The 25309-nt window shown below is 37.9% G+C and overlaps 1 protein-coding gene and 1 long non-coding RNA gene across 2 annotated transcripts in view; one reads left to right on the top strand and one right to left on the bottom strand.

The window, feature by feature from the left end:
- Window positions 1–25299, top strand: LOC141375562 (uncharacterized). Its single transcript, XR_015497482.1, has 7 exons — window positions 1–339; window positions 7867–8028; window positions 19117–21742; window positions 22136–23650; window positions 23726–24134; window positions 24345–24921; window positions 25105–25299. It is a non-coding gene; the product is annotated as an uncharacterized LOC141375562 (long non-coding RNA).
- Window positions 6440–25309, bottom strand: part of lzts3b (leucine zipper, putative tumor suppressor family member 3b) — a 31711-nt gene continuing 12841 nt past the window's right edge. The window contains exons 4-8 of the mRNA XM_087264109.1: window positions 19096–19638; window positions 16978–17298; window positions 14613–14843; window positions 13070–13607; window positions 6440–8011 (exon numbers count right to left, since the gene is read on the bottom strand). Coding sequence (XP_087120235.1) covers window positions 7923–8011; window positions 13070–13607; window positions 14613–14843; window positions 16978–17298; window positions 19096–19638 — 1722 coding nt within the window. The 3' untranslated portion in view covers window positions 6440–7922. The remainder of the gene's footprint in view (window positions 8012–13069; window positions 13608–14612; window positions 14844–16977; window positions 17299–19095; window positions 19639–25309) is intronic.

Genomic DNA, 25309 nt, shown 5'->3' with positions numbered 1-25309 from the left:
AGTGTTTGTCAGTGAGTGACTGGAAAAAGCGCGCGCTGCTCAAACTGCGGAAAAATACAAGCAAAACTAAAACGAAATCGCTTTAATAATAATTGTTCTGAAAATATTCTCCGTTAATAAGATGTTTAGCTGGAGGAATCATAAGTGAATTATCATCGACGAAACAGGAGAAGCTGAGTAAACAACTCAGACAATCAAACGTGTTTGTTTAGTGTTTTAATTTTTATTCGGTCATTTACCGACATCATTACACGTTTAATCAAAATATGCGATTAAAATATGTATTTTTTGTCTAACCGTTTCAAAATGTAGGTGTAAACATTAATTCCTCCATCAAAGGTAAGTCCTGACTTTTTTGTTTGGTTGTTTTATAGACCATTTTGAGGGATGTAAACAATAACAATGATCCAAACGTATTTCCTGTTTTACATTTTTAATTTCCATCGCTTTTGAGAACCCCAAAAGCTTTACATATTGCTAAATAATCCTGTAGCAGGTGTGTTTTAACTTAAAGTTATGATTGAGTTGCCTCCTGTTACAGTTATGAAATAGTTTGACAACAAGCAGGAAGTTTCCATGGGCAAATGACATGACCACATTAAAATGGTCTATGAGCTAGTTCTTATATAAATAACCAGGGCTTGACACTTTTTCGATCACCAGCCACTGTAGCTACACTGAAAAATTTATATATTTTTTATTTTTTTTGCGTTAAGAGTCTATAAACAGTTTATTTGGGCTGAATTTAAACAAACAAATAAGATATAATTTATTAAATCTAATTTGTTTGTTTAAATTCAACACAAATAAATAGTTTGTAACAGTTTTGCATGCAGGCATCATTTTTGTCAGTGCAGTTTTTCAATATAGCACTCGCCATTTTCACAACCCACATTTTGATTGTTGTGAAAATATAATTTATATGCATAAATTTGACTCTGGCATCTTAACATTACTTGATTTAGATTTTGTGTTATGCCCACATGCCTCCTCATTCATTTGACTTTTTTGTGTGTTGTGTATGAGCTTGATCACTGAGCATGAGCAAATGGGTCATAATGTTGCATTGCAATTAGTTCTTATAATAATTATTCATTAATATAATATTACATTTATCATCATTACATAATCATTATGATCATATTCCCGTTAATTTGTCAGTAAGCACTTTTTCTAATTTTAAACTGCCCACGGTTGATTTCATTACTAAGGAGGTCATAAAATCTAGACTTCTGTTTACTTGATCCCCTACCGACTATTCTAGTTAAGTCCTGTATTAATTCACTCTCTTTGTTCATAATATCTATTGTCTGTTCTTTTCTATCTACTGCTACTGTTCCTTCATCTTTAAAAATAGCTTCTATCACTCCTATACTTTAAAAAGACTGACACAAATAGAAAAGATTAGATACTGTTTGCGGTAATAATGAAAAATTTGTCCCAATTTTCAACCCTTCCTCTTACATAAAAGAAGTTTATGTGTATATATACACACACATACACACACACGCACACACACACATACATACAGTTGAAGTCAGAATTATTAGCCCCCCCCCCCTGAATTATTAGACCGCTTGTTTATTTATTTACTGCCATGATGACAGTAAATAATATTATATTCTTCAAGACACTTCTATACAGCTTAAAGTGACATTTAAAGGCTTAACTAGGTTAATTAGGTTAACTAGGCAGGTTAGGGTAATTAGGCAAGTTACTGTATAATGATGGTTTGGTCTGTAGACTATCGAGGAAAAAATAAAGCTTAAAGGGGCTAATAATTTTGTCCCTAAAATGGTGTTAAAAAAATTAAAAACTCCCTTTATTATAGCAGAAATAAAACGAATAAGACTTTCTCCAGAAGAAAAAATATTATCAGACATACTGTGAAAATTTCCTTGCTCTGTTAAACATCATTTGGGAAATATTTTAAAAAGAAGAAAAAAATTCAAAGGGAGCTAATAATTCTGACTTCAACTGTATGAGCAATTCCAGCGTTATGGATGTGACATTTACAGTAAAAACTTAAAACATAAATTCACAGAGAAAGTATATTTTAACATTATATTGAAGCAACTGTTTATATTTTTCAAAACAACTAAACACAGAGTTATGGGACCAGAAAAAATATTAATCTGTAAACATTTTTAATAGTTTAAATGAGAAGAATAAACCGGCGTTATGGATGTGACAAAAAAAGTTGCTTTGTAGAAATTCTGTGAATTAAACTGCAAAACCTAAAATAAATAAGGCTAATAAAAAGGATAAAAGTTGGCTCACTATAGAACAAAAATCGTAAATTTTAATTTTATTGAATATTTTTGCAATTTTGAGGGAAAAGCTTCATTATGAATGTGATACTTTGCCTTTATGGTTGTGATAGATGTGAAATTGGCACTTGTGTGACTGGTAAATCAAATATAATAGTTTGAAAACACAGACAGAGACATTTTGGAGTATTTTTTAAATACTTTAAAATACTTGCTTACACAAAAAATGTGTTTCCCTATTTTGGTGAAAACTTAATTTTTTCATGGCAAGGTTGACATTTGCATGAAATTGCTCATATATAGCTGAAACATTTCCTTGCCTCAGGCTTAGTTATGAATGGAGTGTTTTTTTATCTTATTATTATTATTATTATATATTTTTTATTTGTTTTGTGTTTTTTCTTTTTATTGTTTTTAATGCAAGAATATGTTATCGTATTGCTTAATTCAGAGAGAAAGATAACGCGAGCTAATTGTGTTCTGCTGCTCGATTGGAGCAGTTGATCTGATTCTTTGGATTTGGTGCTGTGGCTCTCTGACTATAATGTGTATCAATAAAAACAAAGTTAAACTTAAAAATAAATTGCTGAATAAAAAAAAATAGCCCAACTGTAAACATGGAACTTAAAAAAATGATTATTGCTGTTAAAAGCTTAAAGATTAAAAGATGATTGCTGTTATATTTAATAAAATATTCTGTTTATTTTAAGGGTCAAAACAGACCTGTATGCATTATCAACATCCCATAATGCAATTCACAACTGCAAATAAACTGAAAACACATGTGGATCACTAAATACAGTTCATTAACAGATTTTGTTTACAGTGTATAATTTGTTTATCAGCCAGTAAATTGTTGGTTTTATGGAAAATAATTCACACATCATGATTTTTCTCCAAAAAAAAAAAAATATATATATTTAAAGATGATGCATATTGATTGGTGTCTTTGTCGTTTAATGCGTTTTTGATTGGATATGCTTTTACGCAAGTCATTACAGTAACATAAATACAAACAATAGAAGTATAAAAACATAGCATTTGATCTCTAAATCAACAAATTACATCATCAAATCAAATAATTACATCAGAACTACATCAAAAGGAAATATGGTTTGGAAACTCGATGCATTTGAACCATTTCATAGGTGAAAATTATCACACACAGTTGAAGGCAAAAATATTCCTACAATTATTTTCAAATATTTCCCAAGTGCTGTTTAATGTAGAAAAGATGTTTTTTTTTTCTTCAAAAAAATAAAAGTTTTAATTTAATAATTTCTAATAACTAAATACTTTAGTCTTTGCCATGATGACAGAACAAAATACTTTGGAAATTATTTCTGAAAGATACTAGTATTCAGCTTAAAGTGCAATTTTAAAAGGTTACATATATATATATATATATATATATATATATATATATATATATATATATATATATATATATATATATATATATATATATATATATATATATATAATAAAATATAAATCAAATGGTGGAAAATTAGTTAAAATTATTTAGTAAATTATTAATAATACTAATAATAACAACAACTCTAATCACTAATCACGAATATATATATATATATATACATATATATATATATATATATATATATATATATATATATATATATATATATATATATATATATATATATATATATATATATATATATATATATTAGTGAGGTAAAAAAAAGTTAAAGGGGGCCCTTGGATTTGCTATGGCCCCAGGGCCCAATGTGTTCTTAATCCGGCCCTGCTGACCAGCACTGACAACACACACTGCTGTTTTGCATCTGTCACTATGCTGACGCACAGGCGTCTGTAGCTCCGCCCTCTTCTGAAAAGAGCACTCTCTCATTTGAATTTAAAGTGACAATCACCAAATCACCACAATTAAGATCAAAGCCTAAAAGGGTCAGTTTCAGAGAGCTGGAGAACATTATCTGTGTGCTATTCTCAGCTCAAACTGAAACACACACACACTATAGACACAGCAGAGATGCGTTTTATATCTTTTAAAGAGAGGAATAATGTCACCTTAAATGCGGCTAATAATATTGACCTCAAAATTAATTAAAAAAAAAGAAAATCTGCTTTTATTTCAGCCAAACGAAAACAAAAAGATGAAAAATATGAAGGGGAATACTGTAAAATGTCCATTGCTCTGTTAAACATGACTTTGGAAATATTTGGAAATGTCACAGCTGAATAATTTAGCCTTCAACTCTTGTCATGTTACAGTAAAGTAAAAAAACAAAGCTAAAATATCGGCTTCATTAATTCACAATAATCAGAACGATGAAATAATTTGTTCATCTTTTCAAAATATTCACACGCAATATGTTGGTATACTGGAAATAACAATTTCACATAAATAACCATCATGTTCACACAGCCTGTCTGTCTACCCACTCACAATACACTGCGACGTCACGTGATCAGAACATAGCAGCAACTCTCAGTCCAGAACCTTCCAGGAACAAAGTTCACTTCAGTCTGTTTTGCCAAAATAAAAGAACCGAGACAAAAGCGACTTCTCTCTTTTTTGTTTTCAAGTATTTCTATCCGCAGATAGGAGCCCTCTGTTTGCGTCTGGTGACCCCTGGTGGTCCTGCATAGACTCTGCAGGCCATCCCTGAAGCATCACACAATAGTTCTTCATGTACAGTATTATTTGTTTAATGTTTAAGGCTGCATGTGTTTGATCAAAATACAGTGAAAACTGTGAAATATTACTGCAAGTCCGAATGCCTTTTTAAAATGATTTTTAGATCATTTTGCTATTTTTACATAGCAAGAAGTTCGCTGGTTAGAGTCCTGTCTGGGTCAGTTGGCATTTCTGTGTGGAGTTTGCATGCTCTCCCCGTGTTGGTGTGGGTTTCCTCCAGGTGCTCCAGTTTCCCCCACAGTCCATAGACATGCGCTAAAGGGGAACTGATGAACTAAAAAGCATGAGCATCCGCTGGAAGAGCATCCGCTGCTTAAAACATATGCTGGAATAGTTGGCGGATCATTCTGCTGTGGCGAACCCTGATAAATAAGCGGAAGGTAAATGAATGAATATGCAAAAGGGAAACAAACAATGCTTCAGGTGTGCTGAGTTTACTTGATTTATATGTTCTTTTTTACAATTGTTTTAAATATAATAATTTCAGTTAATTTTTTGCATCATTACTTAAGTCCAAATGGCTTTTTAAAATTATAATTTTTTAATATATTATTTATTAAAATTATTTTTTAAATATAATAATTTCAGTTCATTTTTAGAGTCATTACTTTAGTCTCAATTGTGTATATATATATATATATATATATGTGTGTGTGTGTGTGTGTGTATTTTTTACATTTTTTTAATTAAATTAAAAAATTTAATTTAGTTTCAATACTTAAGCCCAAACTGCTATTTTTAAATGTATTTTAATTAATAATGTTTTTATATATATTTTTTGCAATGATTTTTTTGATGTGATAATTTCACTTAATTTTAGCATGATTAATTTAATCCAAATGTTTTTTTAAATATTTTTTTTAATAACATATTTTTTACAATTATTGATTAATTTTCCCTTGGCTTAGTTGCTGATTTATCAGTGCTCGCCACAGCGGAATGAACTGCCAACTATTCCAGCATATGTTTTACACAGCGGATGCCCTTCCAGCCGCAACCCAGTTTTTTAATATAATAATTTCAGCTTCAAACATGGTGTCTGCAAAACTGTTGCAAACTATTTAAATAGTAAAGTTTAACTTAATTTGTTTGTTTAAATTCAACCCAAATAAATTGTTTACAACCACTTAAAAAAATTATTAAATCCAAGGAATCATCTTTAAATAATTTTTTTCTGTATACTTTGCTTTTTTGATATATTATTTTTAAATATATATTTAAAAATATTTCATTCATTGGTTTTATTATAATTTCACTTAACTTTTTACCTCAATTTAAGTCCAGATTGCTATTTTAAAATTTTGTTTTAATTAATAATTTTTATATATATATATATTTTTTGCACTAATTTCTTTGATGTAATAATTTCAGTAATTTTTAACATCATTATTTCAGTCTAAACTGCTTTAAAAATATGTTTTAAAATATAATTTTTTTACATCTTATTTTTTACAGTATTTTTTTTAAATATAATAATTTCAGTCAATTTTTAGTGTCATTATTTTTCAGTGTCACAAATCAGTATCAATATATCAGTTATATAGTGTAATATATTGATTTGAATATAAAGAAAAAAGTTTGTTTATTAGTATTAAAAAGTGCTGCTTAATTTTTTTTGGATAAAAAATATTATATCTGTATTAGTTGGGAAGCATTCTGTTGATAAATGTGACAGTAAATTGATTCCTTTTATTCCTATTCACTTTTCCTATGTCACTTTTTGCACAAATTTATGACTTAATATTTTTTCTATTTTAATCATTAGTGAAAGATGAATTTTCAGCATCATTACTTTAGTCCAAATGGCTTTTAAAACATATATTTATTTGAAATGATAATCTATTTAATAGTAAAGTTAATAGCATGATGCTGAAAATACAGCTTTACATCACATAAATAAATTCAAGTTCACTTTACATTAACATTAAAAACCAAAACTTTCGATTTGCAGTAACATTTCACAGCATTCACTGTATTTCTGATTAAATAAATGCAGCTTAGGGGATTGTTTTTGTCCATAACACTGAGGTCAAAAGGTCACTGACCTTTAACACTGCACTGTAAACAATATCTGTTATTGAACAGTTTCTGTATTTTGTGTGTTTTGTGTTTATTTGTGGTGGTGAATTGCATTATGGGATGTTAATGTCTGCTCTGTCTGCTTCTGATGTTGAAAATTCAACTCCTAGTTTAACAAAAAGACTTTTATTGACATTTTATTCGTTTGAATTAATATAAAAAATAATATCTAGAGAAATAAGTGTGTAAAATAACAGAAAATGTGCTGCAGTTTATTACAAGGTTTCTGTAGTGTAATATACAACACCAACCCAGACACTACAAACAACTGCACAAGTCCGTTTTCAAGGTTAAAAGTTGTTGCAAGAATGATCAAGATCCCATAATGCAATTAAAAAGCAGAAATAAACAGGGAAAAATAAAAAACATGAATCACAAAATACTGAAAACTGCTCATTTACAGATATTTTTACAGTGTGATGTCAAACAAATGTGCATTTCTTCCATAACCAAAAGCTGCACTGTAAAAAATGCTTTTCTTAGAGTTTCCTTGTCTTGTTTTTAGTGCAAATATCTACAAAATCTTAAATCAAGAAGCATTTTATAGACAAACAAAAAATATTGTTTTGTTTTCAGAAATAATGAGTCCTAATTAGGTGAGTTTATCCTTACGGCAAGCAAATTATTAATGGAGTAAGTAAAATAAACTTAATTAAAACTAACAAGCAACATTATTTCACAATTTATTTAGTTTGAACATAAAAACTCATTATTTCTGAATACAAGACTATATTTTATACTTCTCCAAAAGATGCTTCTTGATTTCAGTATTCTTAGATATTTGGACTAGAAACAAGATGAAAAACTCAGTGTGTATTTCTCCTTCCTCTTCAGGTCTTCAGAAACAGAAGCGTCTCCGCTGAACAGACGTCGATTGTCTTTTACAAAGTCTAAATCTCAGTGGACTCGATCCTCTCCAACCGGGACGGGCCTGGCCATGGAGGCGCCAGCTGATGCAGGACAGGCGGTTTCAGCTCATCTGTGGACCGGGACAGAGTAAGGAGATTTAAGCAAATGAAAATGAAAAACTGTTGGACAAAACTCAAATAAAATGTTAAGAAATCACAATAAATTAAAGAATAAACCTAATGAGTCACTGAAAACTAACTGAAATTAAATTATAAACTAAGACAAAAACTGTTGGTCAAAAAACAGTTTTGTTAACCGAATTACAATTTAAGAAAATCACAATAAATGTTTTATTAAACCTAAACAACACTAATAACAGTCACAGGCTGTTTCTCAATATGCGTTCTCGTCTGTACTTGCGTTCTTTCCTCGTGAAACGTCATCAACCGTCTCCAAAGTACTGTTCCAATTCAAAGTTCACATCTTTCCAAGTACACATGAAATTCCCGGATGTGTACTTGCTCTGGCCTTTGGCCAAGGATGCATCGAGAGGTGACTTGAGCGAACTTGCGAAGCTCACATATCCCAGAATGCATTGCAGTGTAACCAGCAAGCTCTAATGGCGGCGGGGGAAACCCGCACGGTTTTAAAAATACTCCTTTACTGTGTCACAAAATAAAGTTTTAAGAGTTTTCAGGCGAGAATGTAGTTGTTTTAAACACGAATCAGCCGTTTATTCACAACAACATCGCGTCTTTGAGGATGTGCCTCAGCTTATGTGGACCCACACTCCCAGCCTGCCAACAGGAGCTCCGTCATCACATCCCCCACCGGAGCAGCTTTACTTCAGCCAGTCCATCCCGGATGTACCGCTGGATCTCATCTCTCCATTGTAGTTAAAACATGATATTTAATTCATCTTGTGTATATCTAACGGACAGTTTTAGTCTTTTAAATCTATCATTTGTTCTCAGGTGTATTATTTTGGCAGTGTTATTTTGTTACCTTTTATAATTGTCTTTAATTATGTTAACGTGTTGTACGAAGTTTATCTTTATTAATTTGTTTGATGTAATCTTGATTTCTTATCGTGTATATACTTGTATAATTACCATTGTAGTTTATTAAATCTGATAATCAAAGACACCTGTCTGTGTATAATAACTCATTTTACTTCACATATTAATTAGGGATGTAACAATATTGTAAATATTGTCATACTATTTTTTTCAATATTACCGTAGGCGCATGACTCAATAAAACTATATTTCTGAGAAAAGTTTGCTTTGGCGAATGAAGTGAACGGGAGGTAGCTGGAACTACACTTCCCATCAGCCCAGGCGTGGCCATCATCCTTTGCGGTCTGTTGTCACTACAGATCCAGTTATGTGGAAATGGAGTGTGCTGCTAGTAGCGGGGAAAAAAAAGACTTGGAAATGATCGAACCTAAAGCGGGTTTTAAATCTGATGTGTGGAAGCATTTCGGTTTCTTTCTAAAAAGATACGAAAAAGGAGAAAAGGTGACAGACAAAGACAAAAACAGTATGCAGGCACTGCCAGACTGTGGAGAAATATAAGTCGGGGAATACGACTAAAGACAGTCATGGGGACTGCAGAACACAGCACACTTGTTAGATTGATACAGACATTGACTTGTATCGCAAAGAGACCTCTATCTCACTCATGGCTTGTCCTCTCAAGTGGGGGAAAGACAATGCACAACGTTACCCACTGCTGTCAACCTTGGCTAAATCATATCTCTCTGTCCCAGAAACCTCAGTCCCAAATGAGAGGGTTTATTTTCTGTTGCAGGGGACATGCCCAGATCCCAGCTTTTACCAGATTATAGTTATATGATCATTTTCCTTAAAAAAAACCCCATCTGTGAGTGCGTGATTAAATGTTGAATGTGATGAGTTTTCAACAATAATAAATTGAAACTTTAATTTTTTCTACATGGTTTAATAGTTTTTTGTTATTAAAATTGAAAAATTGAAGTTCCGGTTTGGAAACTTACAGATAGATGGCTAATTTGTATGTCATTGATATGTTCTGTGCTAAGGTAAATAAACACTTTTGGCACTTTTTTTTGAGTCTTTTCATTAGTTTTGTTTTTCCTGTAAATTATTCAATAAATACCGTACCGTGCCATTCATACCAAGGTATTACCGTACCGTGAAATTCTGATACCGTTACCTCCCTAATATTAATATATGTGTACATTTTCTTAAATCAAAAATGTAGATTTGTAATATATAATATTAATTATTAGGGATGTAACGGTATCAGAATTTCACGGTACGGTAATACCTCGGTATGAATGTCACGGTACGGTATTTATTGAATAATTTACAGGAAAAAACAAAACTTATGAAAATACTCCAAAAAAAGTGCCAAAAGTGTCAATGACATACAAATTAGCCATCTATCTGTAAGCTTTGAAACAGGAGCTTCAATTTTAATAACAAAAAAATATTAAACCATGTAAAAAATTTAAGTTTCAATTTAGTATTGTTGAAAACTCATCACATTCAACATTTAATCATGCACTCACTTAGATAGAGATGGGTTTAAAGGAAAATTATCATATAACTATAATCTGGTAAAAGCTGGTATCTCTGGGTATTTACAATGTCCCCTGCAACAGAAAAAACCCTCTCATTTGGGACTGAAGCAGGTCGCACACCAGAAGCGCCGCTCGGCGGTGCGCCGCGCAGCGCCACGCATCGCCACGCATCGCCATGCATTTTAGAATTCTAAAAATAGGTTTCTATCACCGGCGCCGCAAGTCGGCGGCTGTCGGCGGCGCCCGTCCACTGCTCAGGACGCAGTTCATTTTTCAGCCGCGCCACAGAGCGCCATCTGATTAGTTTCATGTTAAATATCATTCGAATGTGCGCGTCTGGTGTGCGATACTTTAAACTGCCATGTGCGCGCCGTGTCGCGGCGCCGAGCGGCGCTTCTGGTGTGCAACCTGCTTAAGGTTTCTGGGACAGAGAGATATGACTTGGCCCAGGTTGACAGCAGTGGGTAACGTTGTGCATTGTCTTTCCCCCACTTGAGAGGACAAACCATGAGTGAGATAGAGATCTCTTTGCGGTACAAGTCAATGTCTGCATCAATCTGAACAGTGTGCTGTGTTTCTGCAATCCCCATGACTGATTATTATCGTATTGGGGGACGTATTCCCCAACTTGCAGGCACGTGCACACACAGGGCTCAACCTGTGCAGTGCACATGCCCTTTTTAGTCTTGGATAGAAAGTTCCCTTCCAAAATGATCAAAAGTGCCCCCGCGACGCGACATACCCTCCGTCCCTGCTTTACAGTACGCGCGCGACAACACAGCTGATAAGAACTCGCGCGACAACACAGATATTCAGTACGCGTGCGACAACACAGCTGATAAGAACTCGCGCGACAACACAGATATTCAGTACGCACGCGACAACACAGCTGATAAGAACTCGCGCGACAACACCACTATTCAGTACGCGCGCGGCGACAACACCCGCTTTAGGGTTTTCCAGCTCTTTTTGATCCCCGCTTCTAGCAGCACACTCCATTTCCGCATTACTGGATCTGTAGCGACAACAGACCGCAAGGGATTATGGCCAAGCCTGGGCTGATGGGAATTGTAGTTTCCGGTACCTCCCGTTCGCTTCATTCGCCTGAGCAAATTTTCTCAGAAGACCTATAGTTTTACCGAGTCATGCGACTACAGTAATATCGAAAAAAATTAATATTGCGGTATGACGGTATTTACAATACCGTTACATCCCTATTAATTATAGGGCAATGCTTTATATCAGGGGTTTTCAAAGTGTGAGGCGTGCCTCCCCTGGGGGGCGCCAGAGCATGTCAGGGGAGGCGCGGGGAAAAATATTATATAATAAAAATATAATTATTAAGTTTAATTATTATATGTACTGTATGTTTTATTATAATTAAACGTTTAAATTAAACAAAGCTAAAAAAAAAAATAATACGTCAAAAATAAGAAAATCTTTTTTACCCAGAAGGCCATAGCTGTGAATTCGCTTCTGTTAGCCAAGCCCGCCAATACAGGTATATGCCTGCTAATACAATGGATCGGTTTCTGAGACCCCCCAATTCAAAGCCTTCAAGTTCAGGGCTTAAACCCAAAAGACGACGATATGATGATCAGTATTTGAGTTTATGATTTACGTGGACAGGACCAGCTGATGAACCACGACCTTTATGTGTGGTTTGTCAAGATATTTTGGCTATTGACAGCATGAGACTTCGACTGTTGTGACTGGGATGGACAGTTCTTGGATCTGTGTGTGTGCGTGTGTGTGTGTGTGTGCGTGTGTGCGTGCGTGTTTGGGAGGAGGGGGGCGCCAATGGATAAGTTGTGTCAAAAGGGAGGCCCACTGTCTTAGACTTTGAATGTACAGTGAATACGTGGTGAGGTAAGCGACGTTATAAACTTATATTACTTCCGATCCATTTGAAGAAGTTCCCGACTTGTTTACCTTGCGTCCTCGGGAGTTCGTTCTTTTAAGGTTGAACTTTTCAATTCTGAACTTCCAAGGACGCAAGTCCGAACTTTGCGTACGTGATATTGAGAAACAGCCCTGATCCTAGAATTTAACAGAAAACAAACAGGAAGTGCATTTTTGGATTTCAATTAAAGATTACAAGAGCAAATTATAGTTGTTTTCTTAATGACATGCACAGATGAATCATTCATTCATTCATTTTCTTGTCGGCTTAGTCCCTTTATTAATCTGGGGTCGCCACAGCGGAATGAACCACCAACTTATCCAGCATATGTTTTTACACAGTGGATGCTCTTCCAGCTGCAACCCATGTCTGGGAAACATCCACTCACACATTAACACACACACTACGGACAATTTAGCCTACCCAATTCACCTGTACCGCATGTCTTTGGACTGTGGGGGAAACCGGAGCACCCAGAGGAAACCAACGCGAAGGCAGGGAGAACATGCAAACTCCACACAGAAACACCAACTAAGCTGAGGTTCGAACCAGCGACCCAGCGACCTTCTTGCTGTGAGGCAACAGCACTATGTACTGCGCCACTGCCTCGCCACAGATGAATCATTCACCACAAAACTAACAGTGTGAGCTAACAAAATCATGTTAGTTTAGATTTTATGTGGACTGAAAGTGTGAAAAAATAAAAATAAATAAATAACCTGGTGACAGAGTGACGGTCACTGGGACGGGGATGGAGAGGCTGATAGGTGGTGGTGATCCTGGCGCCATTTTGGCTCCAAGCTGTCCGACACGTTCCTCCAGCGCCTGGTTTCTCTGCAGCGTCTCTACATAGCTGAGCTGCAGCTGCGCCTGATATTTCAGCACGCGCTCCTTCTCGTCCTGCCAGGTGTGTCTCTCCTGCGCAAAGGTGAGCGCCTGCCTCTCTCTCTGCTGTTTCTCCAGGTGTAGCTCGCCCTGCAGCCGCTCCAGCTGACGCCGCAGCTCTCCCGCCTCCTGCCGCTGCGCTTTGGCTTCGTCACTCTGCAAGCTGAGGAAGGTTTCGACCGTGGAGCCGAGCACAGATAAGGGTTCAGGGGTTCTAGGCGAGTGTAGTCCGGCCCACGGTAAACTGCTGCTGCCGCTGATGGAGCTCAGAACCGCGGTGTGATCGCTTCTGCAGCTCAGCTCATTCAGAGCCCGTTTCAGACCCACAACCTCAGACTCGAACACCACCAGCTTATCACGCAACATCGACACCTGCGGACGCACAAATGTAGATTACAGAGAGATAACTGTGGTCTATATGCACAGCTAGTGTATTTCAGCCAACGATACGCTTCTGGTGAAGGGTTAATGTGACTGTTTTCAATAGTGATGTGCGAATTGATACTAAAATATCGATATCTCCGGTGCTGCGCGTCTGACGCCTTTAAATGCCACCACGCGTTCACTGCGTGTCAGGATTGTCTTCTGAGGCGCAAGTCATTTATTAAATAAAGAAAAGATTCACGCAGCTTCTCATTCCACAGCAAATTCAGTTTTTACTGTTGCTATTTGGCACCAGTTAATCAGGAAGTGACGATTTTGTTTGCTTTGACTTGTTGGATTGAACTTTGCTGCTTTATTCGCACGTCTTTTATGCGATTATACAGTTTTGCACATAGTTAATTCGCATTTTTGGATGGAAACATAGCTACAGACAGTCCTATATAAGCTTAACTAATGCACACAGTCTGAGCCGAAAGGAGTCATGATTAGTCCACCTATCAAATCCCCTGGCTTTTGAGTCGTTCGTTCATCACGTGACAGCATGTAAAGAGACATGACTCAAACCGAGGACTTGAGAGATGAACGGATCAAAATTTTCTCTGGCTCTGACTGCGTATGATTGGCTTCTGTCTTTCATGTGATGAATAAATGACTCAAACCTGATAATAGACTTGAAAAAGGAACTAATCTTCAGCTCCACCTGCACAAATGTGTGAATGCGTGAATGATAGAGAGGACTCATCGTTCTCGAGTCGTACAAAAGATTAGTTTAAAATGAACGACTCGTTCAAGAACATCCTGTCAGATTATTTTGCTTGTTTTAAGAAAAACAAACTTAATTTCGACTCATTATTTCAGCAAACAAGACAATATTTTTGGCTTGTCTAGAAAATGCTTCTTGATTTAAGAGCTTTTAGGTATTTGGACGAGAAACAACAGTAAAATCTAAATAAATATAAGTGTGTGTGTGTGTGTGTGTGTGTGTGTTTCCACCTCCGCCAGTGTTCTCTTCAGCTCTCCTTCGCATCTCTCCAGCTCTCGGCTCTTGCTGTTGTACGAGTCCTTTAGGCCGATCATGGTGTCCTCGCGCTCCTTCAGCTGGGCGTTCAGATCCTTCATTTGACCCCTGAGAGCCACCGTCTCTCCGGCCCGCTGCGTCACCTCATTCTGGCTCTCGCGGAGCTGCTGCTTAAGTAGAGAGATCTCACCTGCTTTCTGACACAGCTGAACAGAGCACAACAACACACAGTCAGGGCTCAGCTGTAGTCAACTACACAAAATATATGAAATTCATATTAATTTCATACATACATACCATAGATATATACATTAGATGTCGCCTGGCCTATTGTTGTCTATTGGACGGAATGCGTCAATAGCGCCGCCATCTTGCTACAGGGTAGCGCTCCTTTGAAATGAATGCGGGACCAAGGTACAGTGGAGGACTGTGGCCATCCAAAGCCAGAGATATACACATATACACATATATCTATGATCGGGAGTTTTCCTGGATGTTAGTGTGTAATTTTATTTTTCTAATTACGAGAATTATGATTTGACATCACTTTTCTACATTGGATCAGTGATCGCACGGGCATTACTGACACACAGCTTGTGTTTGTGTGTACAGAAATGTACTATCCACCCTCCCTGTTAAATTTGATCTAATCATGTCCTGAAACACAGCTCCTCTCCTGCTTTCACTGCTCATACTGACGGAGAGAGCGATTCGCTTGTGAATGAATCTCTGTTATGATCGACTCTTACACTAACGTTAGCCGACAATAATACAAGTTTCTGGCAGCGCAGCATCTCGTTGTCATATTTCTTTTGCATTGTTTGCTGATTTTATTCAACAAAACTAGCATAAGCCGAGTGTTTAGTGCGAGTTGGAGCTGCTTTGCCGTATGGAGAATGCAGTAAGTGACTGTTATCATCAATAACGTTACCTGATTAGCACAAAAGCTCAGAACATACAAAAACAGAAAAAATTAATATTACCTATGAAATGTTCTGCCTTTGTGCTTTGTTTTCTTTGTTTGCTCATTACTACACCCGTAGACAGCGTTAAAGTCCCGCATCTTCACATAATAACACTGTCTTGACTAGTGCGGTTGAATGACATTTGTCCTGGGAGCACTGTACCAATGTGGCGGCGCTATTGACGCATGCTCAGGGTCCCTATGCGATATCTAGTGTATATATCTATGTATACATACTAACATTCATCCAATCATTCATGCATACATACATGCATACAATCAATCATTCATTGATGCATGCATTCAATCAATCAATCAATCAATCAATCAATCAATCAATCAATCATTCATACATGCATACAGTCAATCAATCAATCATTCATGCATACATACAATCAATCAATCAATCAATCAATCAATCAATCAATCAATCAATCAATCAATCAATCAATCAATCAATCAATCAATCAATCAATCAATCAATCAATCAATCAATCAATCAATCAATCAATCAATCAATCATTCATACATGCATACAGTCAATCAATCATTCATTCATACAATCAGTCAATCAATCATTCATTCATGCATGCATAGAATCAATCAATCAATCAATCAATCAATCAATCAATCAATCAATCAATCAATCGTTCATTCATACAATCAGTCAATTAATCATTCATTCATGCATGTATACAATCAATCAATCATTCATTCATACAATCAATCAATCATTAATTCATGCATGTATTCAATCAATCAATCAATCGTTCATTCATACAATCAGTCAATCAATCGTTCATTCATACAATCAGTCAATCAATCAATCATTCATGCATGCACGCAATCAATTAATCGCTCATTCATACAATCAGTCAATCAATCATTTATTCATGCATGCCTACAATCATTTATTCATTTGTTTATTCATGCATGCATATAATCAATCAATCAATCATTCATGCATGCATACAATCAATTTATTCGTTCATTCATTCATTCATGCATACAATCAATCATTCATTCATGCATGCATGCATAAACAATCAATCAATAATGCATGCATTCAATCAATCAATCAATCAATCAATCAATCAATCAATCAATCAATCATTCAATCATGCATTCATACAATCAATCAATGAATGTGTTTGGACTGTGGGGGAAACCAGAGCACCTGTAGGAAACCCACGCCAACACGGGGAGAACATGCAAACTCCACACAGAAATGCCAACTGACCCAGCCTAACCACTGAGTCACAGTGCTGCCCTAACTTAATATTGTAATGCATTACTTCTCTTACACTGGTTGTTATGTTAAATAATATGTAAATCTTAGGAGTCTTAAAGAAAATAGTAAAAATAAAACCTCTCACCTCCCACTTGGTCTCCTCCAGCCGGGGCAGTATGTCGGCCTGCTCCTTGCGGTAGTCCAGACACTTGCGCTCAAGTTCCTCTCTCTGGGCCAGCAGTGCGCTGATCTCCTCCTGCAGGCGGCCCTTGTCCTGCTGCAGGCGTGCGATGTGTGTCTGCAGGGCATGCTGCGTGCGCTGGGCCCGGTGTGTGACCTGCTGGAGCCGGCCGGCATAGTTCTGTCGTAGATCCTCCATCTCCCGCTCCCACACGCGCTGCTTCTCCTCGAACACCTGAGCGATGGCCGCCTCACTCTGGTCCAGATTACGCCGCATGTGGATCACCTGAGGAAAGCAGTTTAAGTCAGAATTTTTAGCCTCCCTGTATATTTTTTGACCCAATTTAGATTTTTAACACATTTAAAGGCTTCACTAGGGTAATTAGGGTAAAGTTAGGGTAATAAGGCAAGTCATTGTATAACAGTGGTTTGTTCTGGAGACAATCCAACACTAATATTGCTGAAGAGGGCTAATAATATTGACCTTAAAATAGTTTAAAAACAAAACTGTTTTTAGGCCCGATTCACACGGGATGTCAACGTCAATTCTTTACAGTCACTTTGAATGGGTGACGTCAAGTGTTGCCGAACTGAGTAATGGATTCGTTGGCGCCACTTCAGTGGCGTTGCTCGCTGTAGAAGTTGGGAAATTCTCATCTTTTCAAGCACCAATCGAAGCGTCAAGACAATCAAATCACTTTATGCAAATGCCCCAGCTCAGACAGTAGCCAGTTGCGGTCTAATTTCATTGGCTGACGCTGCTCTGATGATTGCGTCAGCTCCAACTTCAGACACGTCCTCTGTCAAGCGTTGACGCTGATGCCCCGTGTGAATTGGCCATTATTCTAGCCGAAATAAAACACAAGAGTTTTCTCCAAAATAAAAAATATTATAGGAATTACTATGAACAATTTTTGCTCTGTTAAACACTGTTTGGGAATTGTTTGGGAATTAACACAGTACACACAGGTCCGTAAACAGTGGCATAGTGGACGGGCCCGCAGGGCATGCACCACGGGGAGGCCCCCCTGTGACCGTTATAACCACCCCCGCACGGTAAGTATGAACCGTACTTAGCAGTGAAAATGAAACCGAAAGCGTGCACATCATTTGAATAATCATATGGCATTATAGATCAATCAGTGGTGTAGCGCAGTGGTTTTCAAAGTGGGGGTCGGGACAATGAAGGGGGGTCGTCTGGTGATTTCCAAAAATCTATTTATTTTTATTAAACAATAAGAATTACCATATTTTATCTAAAACGTTGTTTATAGTTACTATACAGTCACTATAGTAGCTTATAGTTACTAGTTCTGTTGGATTGCGACCCCTGGGGTAATTAAATTATATTATAGATGCAGTAGCGTCAGATGCAGCAGATTGATTTTAGAACACCAGGTTAAACTTTCTGGCACATTTTACAGCACCGACATACAATAAAAAAAATCCAATGAAGAATAGACTTGGGACTATTGGTGTGTGTGTGCGCCATTGCATGCAAGGTTTCTGTATTTATAGCCACCTTAGAGGATATTGAGGGTCGCGAGTCACTAACATTGTCATTTTGAGGGTCTCGGGCTGAAAAGTTTGGGAAGCCCTGGCGTAGCGGACGGGCCCACACTGAGCCCACATATATACTGTGTGTATATATATATATATATATATATATATATATATATATATATATATATATGCATTTCACTTTCATTTCAATATTCGTTTTTGAATTGAAAAAACGAAAATCTGATGACCAGAAGATACACTGACCCCAGCAACCATCCTGTCTACTGTCCCGAGCATCTCGCATGGTGGCCCCGGGCAGTCCTTATTGTTAAGCCCTGCCCCTTAAGCAATATTTAGTTTGGAAAGTCTACAGAACAAACCACTATTATGCGATGACTTGCCTAATTACCCTAACTTGCCTAATTAATTGCATTAACTGAGTGAAGCCTTTAAATGTCACTTTAAGCTGAATGCTAATATCTTGAAGAATATCTAGTCTAATATTATTTACTGTCATCATGACAAAGATAAAGTAAATCAGGGCTGATAATTCTGATTTCAGCTGTATGTGTTTGCTGACCTCCTGCTCCTTCTCCCACAGCCGGTCCTCCAAGTCCTGGATGATGTCGTCGGTGGAGGGCGAGGGCTGGACGGTTGCGCTGGGCTCCGTCAGATGGCAGAGTCTGTGATACGATAAGCAGCTCTTCCCGGAGGACGACTGCCCGCTGTCAGACACGCTCAGCCCGTTCTGATATTTGGGTTTCTCCCCTTTCTCCAGCGGGGCAGCAGCAGAGCTTAGTCTGTTGATGTGGCTGGTGGAGGCACTGAGGGGCCCGAGGGCCTGAGCGGGGCCGTAGCTCAAACTGGGACCTGCATACGTGGGCAGGCTGGTTAGAGAGTTGCGTCCGGAGTCAGACATGCCGCCCTGGCCATCGTTTCCCCCTGAAGGGTCTCGCTCAGGACTGTCCTGCTCACAGAGAGACTGCGGGGCGTCCGAGCCTCCACCCGATCCAGCAGAGCGACCGCCACCGCTTCCAGACTGACCAACCAGATTCTGCATGGAGTGAAAACTCTTGGGCACCACGGGTTTAAAGGCGGACGGTCGAACCAGAGCAGAGGTGTTCTATATGGGGGAAAAAGAAAAATGGTTTAAAGAAGACCACTTAATATGGAAAAATAATTCATTCACAAAAACTACTTTTAATGCATCTTTTGGTAACATAGAGACAGCGACTTAAAACATTAAAAACGTTCAGAACATACTGTGATGCCTTTATCCAAAGCGACTTACAAATGAGAACAACTATTACACAACTATAAGAGCAACAATGAATAAGTGCTGTAGGCAAGTTTCAGCTGTGTAAAATGTAAGAAGCAAAACATTAGTCATTTTCATTTTTTTGTAATACAGTTAGCGGAGGAGCCAGAGAGGCAATTGCAGATGAGGAAGGCAAGTGGAGACTAAATAGTTGAGTTGTTAGTGGTTTCTTGAAGACAGCGAGTGACTCTGCCGTTCTGATGCAGTTAGGGAGTTCATTCCACCAACTGGGCAGATTGAATGCGAGAGTTCGGGAAAGTGATTTCTTCCCTCTTTGGGATGGAACCACGAGGCGACGTTCATTCACAGAACGCAAGTTTCTGGAGGGCACATACATCTGCAGAAGTGAGAGCAGATAAGAAGGAGCAAAGCCAGAAGTCGCTTTGTAAGCAAACATCAGAGCTTTGAATTTGATGCGAGCAGCAACTGGCAGCCAGTGCAATTGGATGAGCAGCGGAGTGACATGTGCTCGTTTAGGTTCATTAAAGACCACTCGTGCTGCTGCGTTGAATGTGAAATGTTGAATTACTTTGGATTGCTACCTGATAAGACTGAAAAAAATGATTAAAATCCAAAAATAGCAACAGGAAACATAGAAACAAGTTTTGACCACTTCATATAGGCTAATTTTGTTGGAAAAAATGTTTTGCAACAAATTTCATTGGGTATAATTTCTATCTTTATTTTAATGTATGTTTTGTTGGTCAGTTATCTACTAAAACACAGTGAAGTGAGGTGCAAATAATACATTTGGCCTTAAGAGAGATATGAATTAAATTCAACTAGACCTATTATAACATAAAATATAGTATTTCTGACAATTTACTTTATAATTTGAGTTATGAATTACAGTATTGCAGTACTACTTTGTATCATAATGCTTCAGCTGGTAAAGTCCTGTGCACACCGGGACACTTTTTGCTCACGTTTGTTGTTGTCATTTAACGCCTCTTGACTAAATAAAGGGCGCCAATGTGATTGTACCCACCAACGCGCAAAACGCCAGGCGTAAAAGCGTCATTTTTAAGGAAACGCCTCATGCTCATTTTTTTGTTTTGATGCTCCGCGTCCAAACGTTCTCCACCAATCAGGTTTGCACTTTTGTTCATGTGCACGGAGCTGCCGAAGTTACAGTGAACAACACTTGGAGGCGCTCAAGCGCAAAACTGTCAATGCGAGTGCACATTGAAGAAGATGCCCAGAGGCGAACGAATCCAGAAAAACATCTCGTAAAATGCTGACGATAAACGCAAACGAAAGGCGTCCCGGTGTGTACGAGCCTTAAGATTTATTAATGGTATGGCGACAACCCTAGTTCACACTAGCTAAATGACCAAACTCTGACGTCAAACGAACCCGAGTGTGAACCAAACATGCTCGTTTAAAAGCACCCTTAAGGCCCGTGCACACAGAGACGTTTTTTTGCTCGCGTTTTCCATTGCCGTTAACACCTCGTGACTAAATAAAGAACGCCAATGTGATCGTGCACACCAACGCCCAAAATGGCAGACGTAAAAGCTTTATTTTTTTAAGAAATGCCTCAAGCTTGTTTTTTTGTTTTGACGTGCCGCGTCAATGCCTTCTCCACCAATCAGGTTGGCACTTTTGTTCACGTCCACGGAGCTGCTGAAGTTACAGTAAACGGCACTTGGAGGCGCTCAAGCGCAAAACTGTATTATAGAAGATGCCCAGAGGCGATAGGAATGTAGAGCTGCTTATTGCGCTGGTCAACAATAATCATGTATTCATCGCTAGAGCTGGAGCTGCTACTGGAACCATCCATGCTTGTTTGAGTCACCAGTAACTTTAACAACAAGCGTGTGAACTTCCTCTCTTCCTCTTCTTCTGTGTTATAGGTGGGGTGTCAGAAGCTTAAAGTTGTGTAGTGCCATCTAACGTCAACGTCACTGTGTGGATATTTATAACAAAATGGGGCCGATAACAACTGCCTCCTTTCAATTTCAGTGAAAATACGAAACGCACCCTCTCTTTTGCTGAATAACAGTTTTAATAATCGATAATTATAAAAGTATAACATACAATAAGTTTATACATTGTAGGAAATAAAGGCAAGCGATCAGTCAATGTACCTGGATTAATCATTAACTTATCTTTGCACTTAACCAAAACATGTTACCCGTGAACAAGTAACTTAATAGATTCCAATGACCAAAGTCAGGGAATATGTCGTTAGATAAAGACAACAAGATGAATGAAATATCACGTTTAATAAATATAGCGATTAGATCCAGCGGGAGATGCTTGATGAGAAGTCCGACAAGCAGAGCTCTCATCTGGGTAGGAATGCTGGAGCGCTTGCCCGAGAGTGTGTGTGTGGTCACGTGATGTGCGTTTTCAGCGTTTTGGTGTGGACGGAGAGCTGTTCAGAAACGCTGGGTAAAACGCGAGTGTGGACGCGGATCGTTTTCATTCTACAACGCCGTTTTAAAACTAAAACGCACTAGTGTAAACGGGGCCTTAGATTTTTTTAATCTTGTTTCTAGTCCAAATATCTAACAATTCTTAGATCAAGAAGCATTTTCTGGACAAGCACATGAACTGTCATAAAATAGAGTTATTTATTCATTCATTCATTTTCTTGTTGGCTTAGTCCCTTTATTAATCAGGGGTCGCCACATCGGAATGAACCACTAACTTATCCAGCATATGTTTTACGCAGCGGACGCCCTTGCAGCTGCAACCCATCTCTAAAAAACATCCATACACACTCATTCACACTCATACACTATGGACAATTTAGCCTACCCAATTCACCTGTACCACGTCTTTGGACTGTGGGGAAACCGGAGCACCCGGAGGAAACCCAACGCGAACGGGGGAGAACATGCAAACTCCACACAGAAACGCCAACTGACCCAGCCGAGGCTCGAACTAGCAACCTTCTTGCTGTAAGGCGACAGCACTACCTACTGCGCCACTGCGTCACCCCAAAATAGAGTTAATTATGGTTTACCATTAGAGGCTAGTTATATTTACATACTGCGGCCACACAACACCTTCACCTCCTTCTTTAAAATAATTCTAAAGATGGCGCTCTAGGCTAGTATTTTAACAGTAGATGGTGCTCTAGGCTAGTATTTCAACAGTAGATGGCGCTCTAGGCTAATATTTTAACAGTAGATGGCGCTCTAGTATTTTAACAGTAGATGGCGCTCTAGGATTTTAACAGTAGATGGTGCTCTAGGCTAGTATTTTAACAGTAGATGGCGCTCTAGTATTTTAACAGTAGATGGCGCTCTAGGATTTTAACAGTAGATGGTGCTCTAGGCTAGTATTTTAACAGTAGATGGCGCTCTAGGATTTTAACAGTAGATGGTGCTCTAGGCTAGTATTTTAACAGTAGATGGCGCTCTAGGATTTTAACAGTAGATGGTGCTCTAGGCTAGTATTTTAACAGTAGATGGCGCTCTAGGCTAGTATTTTAACAGATGGCGCTCTAGTATTTTAACAGTAGATGGCGCTCTAGGATTTTAACAGTAGATGGCGCTCTAGGCTAGTATTTTAACAGTAGATGGCGCTTTAGGCTAGATTTTAACAGTAGATGGCGCTCTAGGCTAGTATTTTAACAGTAGATGGCGCTCTAGGCTAGTATTTCAACAGTAGATGGCGCTCTAGGCTAGTATTTTAACAGTAGATGGTGCTCTAGTATTTTAACAGTAGATGGCGCTCTAGGATTTTAACAGTAGATGGTGCTCTAGGCTAGTATTTTAACAGTAGATGGCGCTCTAGGATTTTAACAGTAGATGGTGCTCTAGGCTAGTATTTTAACAGTAGATGGCGCTCTAGGATTTTAACAGTAGATGGTGCTCTAGGCTAGTATTTTAACAGTAGATGGCGCTCTAGGCTAGTATTTTAACAGATGGCGCTCTAGTATTTTAACAGTAGATGGCGCTCTAGTATTTTAACAGTAGATGGCGCTCTAGGCTAGTATTTTAACAGTAGATGGCGCTTTAGGCTAGATTTTAACAGTAGATGGCGCTCTAGGCTAGTATTTTAACAGTAGATGGCGCTCTAGGCTAGTATTTCAACAGTAGATGGCGCTCTAGGCTAGTATTTTAACAGTAGATGGCGCTCTAGGCTAGTATTTTAACAGTAGATGGCGCTCTAGGCTAGTATTTTAACAGTAGATGGCGCTCTAGGATTTTAACAGTAGATGGCGCTCTAGGCTAGTATTTTGACAGTAGATGGCGCTCTAGGCTAGTATTTTAACAGTAGATGGTGCTCTACGCTAGTATTTTAACAGTAGATGGTGCTCTAGGCTACTATTTTAACAGTAGATGGTGCTTTAGGCTAGTTTTTAACAGTAGATGGTGCTCTAGGCTAGTATTTTAACAGTAGATAACTCTCTACGCTAGTATTTTAACAGTAGATGGCGCTCTAGGCTAGTATTTTAACATTAGATGACTCTACGCTAGTATTTTAACAGTAGATGGTGCTCTAGGCTACTATTTTAACAGTAGATGGTGCTTTAGGCTAGTTTTTAACAGTAGATGGCGCTCTAGGCTAGTATTTTAACAGTAGATGGTGCTTTAGGCTAGTATTTTAACAGTAGATGGCTCTCTACGCTAGTATTTTAACAGTAGATGGTGCTCTAGGCTAGTATTTTAACAGTAGATAACTCTCTACGCTAGTATTTTAACAGTAGATGGCGCTCTAGGCTACTATTTTAACAGTAGATGGCGCTTTAGGCTAGTTTTTAACAGTAGAAGACTCTCTAGGCTAGTATTTTAACAGTAGATGGCGCTTTAGGCTAGTATTTTAACAGTAGATGGCGCTCTAGGCTAGTATTTAACAATAGATGGTGCTCTAGGCTAGTTTTTAACAATAGATGGTGCTCTAGGCTAGTTTTTTAACAGTAGATAGCGCTTTAGGCTAGTTTTTAACAATAGATGGTGCTCTAGGCTAGTTTTTAACAATAGATGGTGCTCTAGGCTAGTATTTTAACAGTAGCTTGTGCTCTAGGCTAGTATTTTAACAGTAGATAGCGCTCTAGGCTAGTATTTAACAATAGATGGTGCTCTAGGCTAGTTTTTAACAATAGATGGTGCTCTAGGCTAGTTTTTAACAGTAGATGGCACTTTAGGCTAGTTTTTAACAATAGATGGCGCTCTAGGCTAATATTTTAACAGTAGATGGTGCTCTAGGCTAGTATTTTAACAGTAGATAGCGCTCTAGGCTAGTATTTAACAATAGATGGTGCTCTAGGCTAGTTTTTAACAATAGATGGTGCTCTAGGCTAGTTTTTAACAGTAGATGGCGCTTTAGGCTAGTTTTTAACAATAGATGGCGCTCTAGGCTAATATTTTAACAGTAGATGGTGCTCTAGGCTGGTTTCTAAAAGCAGATGACGCTCTAGGTTTGTTTTTAACAATAGATGGCGCTCTATGCTAGTTTCTAAAATTAGATGGCGCTCTTGTCTTTTGCACCATGCCATTTAGGCTTTGCACTTAGATCA

This window comes from Danio rerio, chromosome 8 (assembly GCF_052040795.2).
Source record: "Danio rerio strain M-AB ecotype USA chromosome 8, GRCz13ab, whole genome shotgun sequence".
Classification (NCBI taxonomy): domain Eukaryota; kingdom Metazoa; phylum Chordata; class Actinopteri; order Cypriniformes; family Danionidae; genus Danio; species Danio rerio.
The sequence above is the reverse complement of the archived record's forward strand: the minus strand, read 5'-3'. Positions and strand labels throughout refer to the sequence as shown.